At 43.9% G+C, this 12,374-nt stretch overlaps 1 protein-coding gene across 1 annotated transcript in view; it reads right to left on the bottom strand.

The window, feature by feature from the left end:
- Positions 1-4,203: 4,203 nt before the first annotated feature.
- The window catches only part of RLF (RLF zinc finger), a gene marked incomplete at its 5' end in the record, with an annotated part of 30,861 nt that continues 22,690 nt past the window's right edge, over positions 4,204-12,374 (bottom strand). The window contains 2 exons of the mRNA XM_057417032.1: positions 4,204-9,509; positions 12,171-12,312. Of these exons, the coding sequence (XP_057273015.1) occupies positions 4,779-9,509; positions 12,171-12,312 (4,873 nt within the window). The remainder of the gene's footprint in view (positions 9,510-12,170; positions 12,313-12,374) is intronic.

Genomic DNA, 12,374 nt, shown 5'->3' with positions numbered 1-12,374 from the left:
AGGACAAGGGGTAACGGGTTCAAACTGAAGCAGGGGAAGTTTAGACTGGATCTAAGGAAGAAGTTCTTTACTGTAAGGGTGGTGAGGCACTGGAATGGGTTGCCCAGAGAAGTTGTGAATGCTCCATCCCTGGCAGTGTTCAAGGCCAGGTTGGACAGAGCCTTGGGTTGACCTGGTTTAATGTGAGGTGTCCCTGCCCATGGCAGGGGGCTTGGATCTTAAGGTCTTTTCCAACCCTAACTATTCTATGATTCTATGCTCAGGTGCGAAGATGCAGGAACTGATGTCATGGAAGTTCAGTGTTTGCAGTATGACAGTGTGTTAGCTGTGCTCATACAGACGTTGGCTCGCTGCAGTGTGTGAGGGATGTCTCTGGAGACTTTAGTCCATGCTGGAATAAAACAAAATCAAGGGCAGCCCAGCCCTGGAAATGAGGACTTTGCTTCCTGGAGGCTTGAAGCTGTCCGTGCAGGATAAAGGATCCTTTATCCCTGCTCCCACAGCTGAGGTGCCAGGGTAGAAAGCTGGTGCTGGGCATCAGCTGCACAACACAGGGAGCTCTGTGGCGGTGCCACCACCGTGGCAATCCACCCTCGCTTTGCCACCCAAACCTCCGTAAGAACCTCTCATAGTGGAATTGTTGGAAGCATAAAAACAGTGTGGGGAATGCCGAAGCTTGGGGTGAGTGGCAGGGCCCAGGGTGACCGCAGCAGGCACGGAAACCAGGCCGAGGCCAGGTGGTTTGTGCTGTGGTGGAGCTGTGGAGGAGCATGAAGCGGGGCAGAAGCTGCGTGGTGCCGCCGTTCTGCTGCCAGCATGGCCCCGGTGCAAGGACTCATGCTGCAGATCACCCAAGAAATGGTTACCAACCAGCGTGGCCACAAGGAAGGGGAGGTTTGGCCACGCTCCAAGCCACAGCACCTTGTGCAAGGACAGTTAACAAGGCATAAAGGTACCCGGGGTTAGCACCTAAGTGGGGGATGAGAGTTCCACACCATGCTGCAGGGACAGGTGGATGGGATGCCTATGGGTAAGTCTTGCAATGACTCCTCCAGAGGAAACTCTGTTAAGTCCTGTTTAAGATCAACCAGGCTGGCAGAGCACGTGTTCCACAGAGTCATTTGTTTGGCTGCTTGCTCTGGGACTTCCCACGGCCGCCAGGCAGACGCTGCTGCATGGGAATGCCCAGGATGTGGGTTCTTTCCTTTTTTAAAGCAGGGAAGAATCCAAAGTAATTGGCCCCTCCTGGTCAAGCCACTGGAGACTGCCACAGAGACCAGCAGCAGCTGAGAACACCCAGAGGGATGAGCTGAGGCAGCTCAGTACGCAGCACACAGCAGTCATTTTCTCATGTGAGGGATGATGGTTGCTTATTGTGGAAGAAACTGGGGCAGAAGGGACCACTGGTGAGCACAGCCGGGCACGCTCACATCAGTGCTGTGGTTTGAGGCCAGCTGGTTGCTCACACCCTGGCTCTGATCCCTCCGGGCTTCTCATGCCCCTCCTCAGTGGCAGAGACTGAAAAGTCCTTGATCAGGGTAAGCATTACTCAGCAACGGCTAAACCGTTGCTGTGTTATAGCACTGTTCTCAGCCTAAAGCTGAAAACATGGCACTGCACCAGCTGCTAGGAGGGAGAAACATAGCTGTTGGTGCTGAGCCCAGAACAATGAGGAGGGCTGGGATTCGAGTCTGAGTTGTTAATTTTTACCACTGAGTAAGCAAAGGGAAGGACCTGCACTTGTGGGTAAGGAGACGAAGCCTGAGGTTACTCTTGTAAAGAAGGACAAGACGGAAAACAAGCTCAGGAAGAAAACTGCAGTACGGAGATCAGACTACAGCAGAGCAGAGAATCCTGCTTAGGGACTGACATACTGAGTTTGGGAAACTGGGGTAATGAGAGATGTCACGATACTGAGCCTGGGCAAGGCCCAAGCAGGGATGTGAAGGCATCCAAACGGGATACATATCTCTCACATTAGTGGTAGCCCCGACAGCATTAATAACGTGCATCTTTGAGTTGCAGCCCTATTCCTTTGCACTGGAATGGTAGAGAGGTACTCAACTGTATGCTGCTATTGCTGGGTTAGTTTTCTAATGTTTCAAGGAGTTAAAAAGTGCCAGAGCTGTTTCGTTTGCGGGATACAAATGAAAGCAGATTACAGACAGGAACAGAGGAGAAGCAGAGAGCCCTCCTGGTGGTAACATTCAGTGCCTCTGGCACCTCTGTGAGCATTCAAAGCTGACTTGTATCAGCAGTGCCACCAACAGCAGAGCAGCAGCCCCCTTCTCCCCCTCTGCCACTTCCTGTGCTCACACATTTACATGGTTTTGTAGTAAGGACCAAAGAACTCATCAGTGTTAAAATACTTTCTTGTCTAAGCCTTTCTTGTCGTGGTTTTTGCCCAACCCAGATCATTCTGAAGGCATGAACCAGATAAAAACAAAGTATCTTAGGAACTGGAAAGATACAGAGCCCTTATGGAAATCAAGTATTGGAGTCAAAACATTTCATACTTGGTACTGTAATGTTAAGTGAAGATAACAACAGATGCTGCTGAAATCCACAGTTTGCCGCAGCAGTAGTGGGGATACATCCTTCTGAGGCCCCCCTTCCTGATACCCACCAGTGCTAGGCAATTAGGAAGACCAGATAAACGAGCCTAAGAAGAAATCAGCATGTGGATTCAAACTGTGTCATTTGGATGGTGGAACATCTATCATCACCTCGCTCAGAGGGTAGTGCATGCTGGTGATGATGGAGCTCACAGTTGAAACATACTGGCGGTATGTGAAACAGGCAAGCCAGTTTCGGTAAGGAGGAAGTAGATGCTCCTGCTGCTTGCAAGGGGGTTGGACTAGATGAGCTCTGAAGGTCCCTTTCAACCCAAACCATTCTATGACTGCGACTGGTATCTTTCCCAAGAAATATGAACACAACTTGAGAGCTCTCTATTAAAAAACCCCAGTTGTGCTCAGAATGCCACATAACCAGAGGAAAACGCTTTCAAGATGCTTGTGTCTGACCATTGAGGAAAACCCACTCACCACTTCCTAAATACAGCTCTTGCACTGAAGAACAGAGCAGGAACTATCTCCATACCTGACAGACAGAAATGATGTCTGTCTCTTCACCCTGCCCCGCAGCAACTTAGAACAGCAGCCAACTCACCAGGGTCTAGAGAATACTTCAGAGGTGTAACCTGCCAAAGCTTGCCCTGTGTATAGGGGTGGTAGTTTACAGACATGAGCAACTCTTACTAAGAGCAAGTTACCTTTGAGGCACTGAAGGTTTCACACGTGACCACACTGTGAGATTACAAAATCCATCTGTCATAAAATTCATGCTTCATATGCAAATTTGTTTCTACAAGTGGCAGGATTAGTTACTTTAATAGGAAAGCTGAACACTGAAGAACTTTAATGCTCAGCTTAAGCACAGCGGGATTGTGTAAAGGTGATTTTGTATTATGTTGTGGCAAAGGCTTTGGTGGCAGGTTGGCAGGAGTGTATAGGAAGAGTATACCAGAAATGCAAATTCATTCTTGGTTTTAAAATGCTAGATCCATAGACTGGAGCTTGACAGAAGGAAGGAGGAAGCTATGCTCCAAAGGGAGCAGCAAGGCTGCACCACTGTGTATTTTATTTTGTTACTCACTCTACAAGGGCACGTGGTACCTCCAAACCTGCATTTTGAATTGTGGCTTTTGACAGTCAGTTGTAAGTGAGCCCACTCCTATGCTCATGTCAGAACAGGCAGAGAGATGCACTGTCAGTTACACTGGAGAAGATGGTCATTTGCAAGGCTTGCTGTGATTGCTGTTCGGTCATTAGCATCCTCACTAACGGGAGACTGGAAAATACCAATAGGGAAAACAGACCCTGGGCCTCATGGTGCATCCAGAAGTACGACAAGAAATGACACACAGAAAAACAAGAAACAGATGATAAAATATCAGATGACTCCTCTGGTGAATCTTCCATCTGGTTTATTCGTTATCAAAAGAGCTAACCAGGGAACCCAAAATGTGCACTGATACTTTCAAGTGACACAACTCTGGCAATGCTCTTCAAACCCTTTTGTGCCACACAGTCTCAGAAGCATCTTCTCCCTTCCAAGGTAACTAGGACTTTCCCATCTGCAAGTGACAAGTGCTTCCTACCTGTACTCATTATAATTCAAGTCTGAAAAAAGCACAGAGAATGTGATAAAATAATACTTTACTTTTCTTTATCTATACTGTTTCAGTCTGATAAATTATCTACAAATGCATAAAACTTAAGCAACATTGTCCAATGCACTCAGAATGGTCCCAAATTCAATTACAAGTAAACGACATTAAAGATTTACTGTACAGTAAACAAATGGGTGAAAAACTGTAATTTATTGAAACTCATAACTCAAAAAATATAAGATGCTGTAGTGTACAATATGTTACACAAAGCACCCTAGGGTGCACATTCAAGTCAAGTAATAACTCCATCGCCCCCCAAACCCTGGTACCCTAGTACTTGTTCCATATACAATCATGCACATTTACTCTTCAAGAGGAAGCCCCCAGTATTCTGATGTGTTAAATAGCACCAAAATCAGCATAGTTCATTGAAAAAAATGGGGAGCAAAATTAACTTGGCCAATACTTTTGACAGATATTATACATTCATGGAATTAAACAGTCTAAACTAACCTAAACAGTGTGTACTGTAACAATTACTGTTCTAATTTGAAGTTCTCCCCGTATAGCAGTAGTGGAGGCAATCTGCTCTAAGCAAAACTACTTATGTACTTCCTACACAAAGCTCATCTGCCTTTTTTGTTGGAAATAAGTCTATGAGGGGTGTGGAAAACTTGGATCTTTCAAGAACAACTACTGGTCTTAAGTAATGCAGCTGTTTTAAGGCAAGGTCTCCACAGTCCGTTAGTGCCTTGTCCAAGATAGCCCTCAAATTTTCTAAAGAAGGGGCAGACGATGACTCTGACAAGAGGGGCTGGATTTCTGTTAGCTGCTCGTGGGTATCTGGGGCTATGATTACATTTTTGTCATCTACAAAGTTGTTTACTGGCGTCTCCCCTTGATTGTCTCCCTCTTTTTTCAAGGTCTTATCTACTGGCAGCTGCTCAGTAGAGTCCCATTCTACCTCCTCCACCAAATCGTCATCATCATCGTCATCTTTTCCCTCACTTTCCTGAATGAACTTCAGAAATGAAGACTCAAACCCCATTGGTTTAAATGTCTTTAAATCAAATGGTTTGGACACTGGAGGCTTATGAAATTTGTCTTTCGTAGCACAAAGTACATTTCTTTTTGTAGTCTGACTAACTGCACTATGTTGACTTTCTTCTGGGTCTTTCTTTCTTGGCAACTCTAATTGTAAACCAGGCAAGTAAGAGCTAGTCTCTTTGTCACTCTTTTCAGAAAGCTCTTCAGTTTTACATGTAACTGTCTCCCTGATGTTTTGCTCTTCAAAAGAGGTGTTCTCTGAACTGTGGTTACATTTTAAAGTGCCCGAATACGTAAAGGCACTGGCATCAAAACTCACATTACTCGATGGAAGTCTTTTTTGGTCTTCATCGCTTACATCTTGAGGTTCACAGTCAGTATTTGGAACGAGAGGTTTGTCGCTTTCCTGCACGGGCTCAGGATTAGCTGATTTATCCTCTGGAGGAACATCGACACCTTTTTTATCCGAGCTTGCAGCTGTGTAGGAGCAGGGCTGCTTCTCAGTCATGACGCCACACTTAACACAGACAACAAGCCTCTGAAGCCGCTGCTCTATATACATATTGGTCATCTGATGTGTGCGCTTGTAGTGCCTCACTATGCTGCTTTCCAATTTGACAACAGACAAGCATCCCTGAACCATGCAAGGGTACTGGGTCTGGTTAGACTTCTCTTTGCACATCTGTAGGGCTTCCTCCTTTGTTTTGAAGTTCATCGACTGCTTTTCTCTACTTTTGCTAGTTCTTTTAGCTTTTAACGGCTTCCTGTTTTGCTTGTCTACATCAAAACCGTCTTGCAAATAACTCTGCTCATTTTTAGCTTTATCTTGCTCTTCTTCCTCCTCTTTCTGGTTTCTAAAGAGGCTGTCGTAGTATTCACTGTGTCGGAAATACACGTGTTGAGAGTAGTGGCTGTAATTGGTGAAAATCCGATCGCAGCCATTAAGGTCACAATGGATTTCAAAATCCTTGTTTAATTTTTCTTCACTGGCATGTTCATCTATTAGGTGCTGTTTGAGCTTATTAAAGGTACAAAACGCAGCAGGGCAGTGGGGCTGGTTACACGCGAACCTTGCAGATTCAGCTTCAGAAAGCAGTTTTTGATCCTCAAAGTGTTCATTGTGGAAATCACTACAATGCTTAGCGAGAGCTTTAGAACACAGAAAACGCTTACCACAGTCTTTGTGTTTGCATGCAAATATTTTTTTACATTTGACAAGTTCCCTTTTTTTTCTTGCTTTGTCTCTTTCTAAGCAGAGCTGCTCCTTATTATACTGGTGAACAGTTCTATAATGGCGAATCAAACCTTTCTGGTTAGTAAAGGCCGAGTTGCAACTTTTATGTATGCAATGAAATGGTTTGTGGTATTTATGCAATATATAACATAAGTTTCCTTTAGCAACTGTTCTTTTGCTTCCTCTTCCCTGTCTTGCTTCCAGTTCTTCCCTGTGACTGTCCAGAGAAGCTATGTTAGAGGTTTTCCTCGTGACATTATTGTCTGTCTCTTCATTGGACTCCAAATCTGTCTCGGAACTAAAGTCTTCCTTTTTCGTGCGACACGGCTGCTCAGAGGGGTTTGAGCGTTCATTGAATTCCATGCTGGATGCACGGACAGGGGCTGGGACAGTGCTGGCTTTATGGATGTCATTTGCACATAAACCTACATGATCAAACTTCTCATTGGAACATACCTTGTGAGCCGCCCTCTCAGAGCCAATCTGATGCTTGTTTTTATAGTGAATTCTAAGGTGGGTTTTTCTCGTAAATGATCTTTGGCAAATATGACACTTGAAGGGCGAGTACCGATGCTGGAACATGTTTAACTGAAGAACCATTTCCTTTGAGTAGTTATGCTTTCTAACATAATGCATTAAGAGAGCTTCTCTGGTCACAAACTCACACGTACACCCTTGACATTCACAGAAAAATGGTTTAGCTGCCAGCTGAGTAAGGTACTGGCTGGGTAAATTATCTTGTTGCTCCTGAAGCTGAAATTTTGAGGTAGTTTCATCTACTGACTCAGGGCACTTGCCATCCCTAGATGAATAGGACTGTAAAGAACCCAAAAAAGGCTTGTGTCTTGAAGAATTCTGAATATTAGAATTTTTTAAGCTTAGATGCTTCAAGCCTAACATTAACTCCAACATGTTATCTTCAATATTGGAGTCTTTAGTACTGTCATAAAAAGATGTTTCTGGGGAAGAAGGACAAGTTTCTTCCTTCAGGCCATTGCTTCCTTTAGCATCTACACTACAATACACACTTTCTGGAGAGTCAGCATTTGTATCTGAACTATGACCTAACTGCGTGTTAATGTCTGTAGGGGATTTACCGTCCTGAGCCTCACTCAACAGGTTGAGAAAGTCTTTAGTTTTCACCTCCATATTTCTTTTCCCTTTAAAGTTATATGGATGGACCCTGCGAAGGTGTTTTTGCATACTTCTGGTATTTTTGTGCGTGGAACAGCAGCCTTCAAAACCACAGGAGATTCGTTTTCCATCCAAGCAAACTGCCACATTGGAACACTGTTGTTTCACATCTGCTGGATGGAAGACTCCTTCCTGGGACATGAGAAAACCTGGAACTGACTGATGGTGAGCTGTTTCGATCAGTAGAGGAGACACCTGGCCTTGGTTTACTGCAGCATCTGACCTGTGCTCGCCACTATGAAGACTGCAGTTACTTTCACTGTCTAGGTCTTCGCTGTCAGAGAGCGCTTCTTCCTTAATCTGTGGGATTTCTTGAGAGCCTGAAGGATCCAAGTTATCATTCAGGCTGGAATTTTCAGACTGTTCAAGCAGCTGCGACTCCGGAAGGCAACTGCATTTGTCTTTTGAAACTGACTCTTCAAGTTTTACTTGCTTCACTTCCCCATTTGACACTTCAATATTATGCACGGCGAGGTGATTCTGAAATTCAGATTTGGAATAATAAAACTTTTTGCAACCAAAGAAGTTGCAGGTGTACGATGCGTCTCTGAAGTGCTGTGCCTCGTGATGGTAAAGTTGCCCTAAGTCACTGAAAACAATATTACAGCCATTTAGCTCACATTTATAACGAAGGTCATCGTGTGTTTGTTTGTGATTGAGAAGCTCATTAACTGACCCAAATCTCGCATAACAATCCATCGACACACACATGTAGGGTTGAGGTCCACAGTGCACCCGTTCATGCTCCCGCAAATGAAAGGACGTCATGAAGTGTCGGCGACAGTAAGCACACTTTTCTCTCCTGTTTTTCATATCCAAGTAGTGCTTTGCATTCTCATCATTGTTTTGATGCTCAGCTTTCAGATGTACGCTTAGGTATTTGAACTGTTTAAATACCCTGGAACAATCTGTTCCGGGACAGGGGTAGATGTCTCTGTCTTGTAGCTGGCAATTCTCCAGTTGGCTGAACGTGACGTACTCGTGCGTGTCGTTGTCAAAGCCCTCGGGCAGCTGATGTGACTTCTCCTGACAGGCTGGCGGTGGGCTGCCGGAAGCTGTTATCTTTTGTGGGGATCTCTCTTTCTTCAGGATTAGTTTCTTTTTAGGTCTGTGCGTTCTGCTGGGTGGCATTTTAACATGTTCCATTACATGCGGGACAAAAAGCTCCTTCCTCTTGAACTTCTTTGTGCACACCGGACACGTGTAAACACCATCTTCCATATGCATCTTTGAATGATGCAGGATTCTGGCCTCTATACACTCCCTTTTGCAAAGCACGCAAAAAAATTTGTATTGAAGCCATCTCTGGTATCTTTCTGAAGAACCAATTGGCTTTTTTACCCTTACTTTTTCTTTAGGGTGGGTCATTGTGTCTTTTCCATCATAGTATTTATGTTCCTTTGACTCTTCATAGTCACTAAAGAAAGTTTCTAACATATCGGTTTCGTTGACTGACATATTACAACTTGCATCGTCCTCGGAATCAGAAGCTGCTTTCCCTAACAGTTTAAGGCAATGTCGCTTTAAAGTCTTCCAGTCCCAAAATTCGGGATCAAACGGCCAATACGCTTTTAAAGCTAACAGCAGCTCACAACGGAGGGAGTTTGGAACCAGTGCATTTTCTTCATCAAATTTTTGATCCGGTTGCATATAGAGCTCTTCCAACACATTAAATCCGCTCAAAGTTGGCTCAAGTAGAAATTCGGTGAGCTGACAAGCTCTTCGGACTTCAAGGTCTTCTGGTAAAAGGCATGCAATTGTTTTACAGACTGATGTCTTCATCTCATCGCTTCCATTTGAGCGGATCTGAAGGGCTCTCACACATAACAGAACAGACACTGCGAGTCCTGCTTCTTCTGCCTGTTAAAAACACACATAAACAGCCACAAAACAAATGTTACTTTTCTTGGATAAGCACATTCCCTCTAGAACTGGTCTATGAAAAAAAACATGCAACGAGAACACCCAGGAGCCTACGGCCCAGTCAGAACCTATTCAGGCTCTTGAGTGGTAAGTGCTTGAGTCACTGTGGAGCAGCCACACAAACTAGTTTAGGCATTGCAAAACATCTTTCTAATTCCTCTCTCCTCGACTGACTCTGACCCGTAACTCAGATGTCCAAAAGAGAATAAAGTACATCCTCCATATGCATTGCTCCCACAGCATCCACACAGGTTATTCATTCAGAATATGTGATACTGTGTAATAAGGAAATTAATGTAAATTCACACCCTGCAACAAAATAACCTTCGACAGCAGAAGCAGCACAGTAGCAGAAATGATTCCTGATGAAGACAATTGGCATTTCCCTTCCAAGCATTTTCTGAGGAATCTCTACAACACCGAGGTGCTGCTCAACAGCATCAGGAAGATACCTACAAATATTACTCACATGCTGGCTTTAAAAACAGTGTATTCCAAATTCTACATTTGACAAAAGTGAAAGTTACCTTGTTCCAAAAACATACTTTTCAGCATAAAGAACGTGAATGCATGAACTATTTAGTCCTTGTTAGTAAAGTAACAGTAAAGATATTTATGAATAATGTAGAGAGATGACAAGTGGCTGACACAAGCACATCCACTGTAGCTCTGATGGTAAAGATCCAAAGGAGCTAAGAAGTTAAAAGCATTAGCAAGCTTTTATACTCTCTGTGCACTGTACTGGAAGTCAAGCAATAGTTCTTTAATTCAGTACAGTGTTTATTTGCTAGACAGCTATACAAAAAGCCATTTCCCCAGGAGAAGGAACTGGTATACAGTTAATGATGCACTGTGTTTTATACATAAAAGTGCACATTCATGCATATTTTAAACACAGAAATATGACAACTTCAGATAAACTAGTTTCAAATATTTCTCTCTGCAATCACAACTGGAATTCATCTTTGCCAAATTAGAGTTCTGGACTCTATGATCCATAAAAAGGACAATCATGTCACCCTCCTGAGCTCTGCTCTGACTCTAAACCAGGATTCTGATACGAGCTCTTATCAAATCACACTTGGCAACTCCTTTGCTTCACAGGATTATATCTACTCAGTGAAAGAGACTCCCACACGAACAAATCTAAAGCAAGAGAGAAATTTAACTGAAAAAAGAAACCTTGTCTGTTGTGTCCATAATCCAGTCGATGCCTTAATTCTGAATTAACTTGGGTCCATGCAAGAATGAAAAAAGATCAGCAGATGTGGGAGCGTAACATTAACTGAAACATTCGTAAAACTGGAGTTCATGTGGCAAATTCAACTCTCTATGTACAAAACCATGCTGCTTTCACAAAAAAACATCTGAAATCTTTTGGAAATGGTGACATTCCCAAGGGAAATTCCTGTACCTAATTTAAGTTTCACTATCTGTGTAATACTGTTACTAAACAGTCAAAATCCTGTCATCAGCGAGCTTACTTTTCCTCCATTAAAGTGTGCCTGATTCATTTTCATGTGTCCTTGTCGTGGTTTAAGCCCAGCCAGTAACTCAGAACTATGCAGTCACTTGCTCACTCCCCCACTTCTTCCTCCCCTAGCTCCCATAGGGATAGGGAGGAGAATGGAAAGAAAGTAACTCCCATGGGTTGAGATAAGAGCAGTCCAGTAACTAAGGTATAACACAAACCACTGCTGCTACCACCAACAGTAATAATGATAAGGGAAATAACAAAAGAGAATACAACCGCTCACCACCCGCCAACCGATACCCAGCCCGACCGAGCAGTGATCAAGCCCTTCCGCGTAACTGCTCCCAGTTTATATACTGGGCATGACGTGCCGTGGTATGGAATACCTCTTTGGTTAGTTTGGGTCAGGTGTCCTGTCTCTGCTTCCTCCCGGCTTCCCCTCCTCCCTGGCAGAGCATGAGACTCACAAAGTCCTTGGTCAGAGTAAGCATTACCGAGCAACAACTAAAACCATTGGTGTTATCAGCGCTGTTCCCAGGCTGAAAGTCAAAAACACAGCACTGCACCAGCTACTAAGGAGGAGAAAAATGACTGCTGCTGCTGAACCCAGGACAGCCCCCCAAAAATCTATGCTCTCGCAGTGACCAGACACAGAAAGCTTTAGTCTAGCCAATTCCAAGACTCAGAGCAGCAATCAAGGGAAGACGGAAACCTCCTATGGAGCAAATACCAGATTAACCATAGCCATCCCTTCTGCTCTACTATGAAGAGCACGCTGCACCCTCCTCCTGTGTAGATGCATCAATTAAAGTCTTTCCATTACTCCTCAAACAGAGATTACAAGTTTATAAAAACTGCTATCAAGCATCTCGTGAACCTTTCTGCAGCTTCCTGAAGATGGACATCAGAACAGGAGGCAGAAGTCCAGATGCGTCAGGCTGACCCAAACCTACAAGGGCAGGCATTTTTCAGAGGTTTTTGTTAGTAACTTATGAAGCACTTAATCGGAAAGTGTGAATAAAGAAACAAGCTGTATTTCAGATCAGTTCAGAAGAATTATCAAAACAGTAAATTCATGTAAACAGATCTAGGCATGTCCAAAGACTGGACTGCAGCTTGCTTACTTCAGATTGGATGACTCTTATCAAGAAGAATAAATGCTGTAGAGTTTTGGCAATGATGCCAAACTGACGACATCTTTCCAAAAAGGAATCTAAAGAGGGATCTATTCTTCTCTGCAGTTTGCTCCAGAAAAGCGTCAGTTCCCTGCAAAGAGTTGAAAGCAGAACATAAAAACACTGCGGATATACAGAGTTTGGCCAGTCTGC

This window comes from Pezoporus wallicus, unplaced genomic scaffold, assembly GCF_028554395.1.
Source record: "Pezoporus wallicus isolate ANWC-B61680 ecotype Strahan unplaced genomic scaffold, APGP_CSIRO_Pwel_v1 contig_14592, whole genome shotgun sequence".
Taxonomy (NCBI): Eukaryota; Metazoa; Chordata; class Aves; order Psittaciformes; family Psittacidae; genus Pezoporus; species Pezoporus wallicus.
The sequence above is the reverse complement of the archived record's forward strand: the minus strand, read 5'-3'. Positions and strand labels throughout refer to the sequence as shown.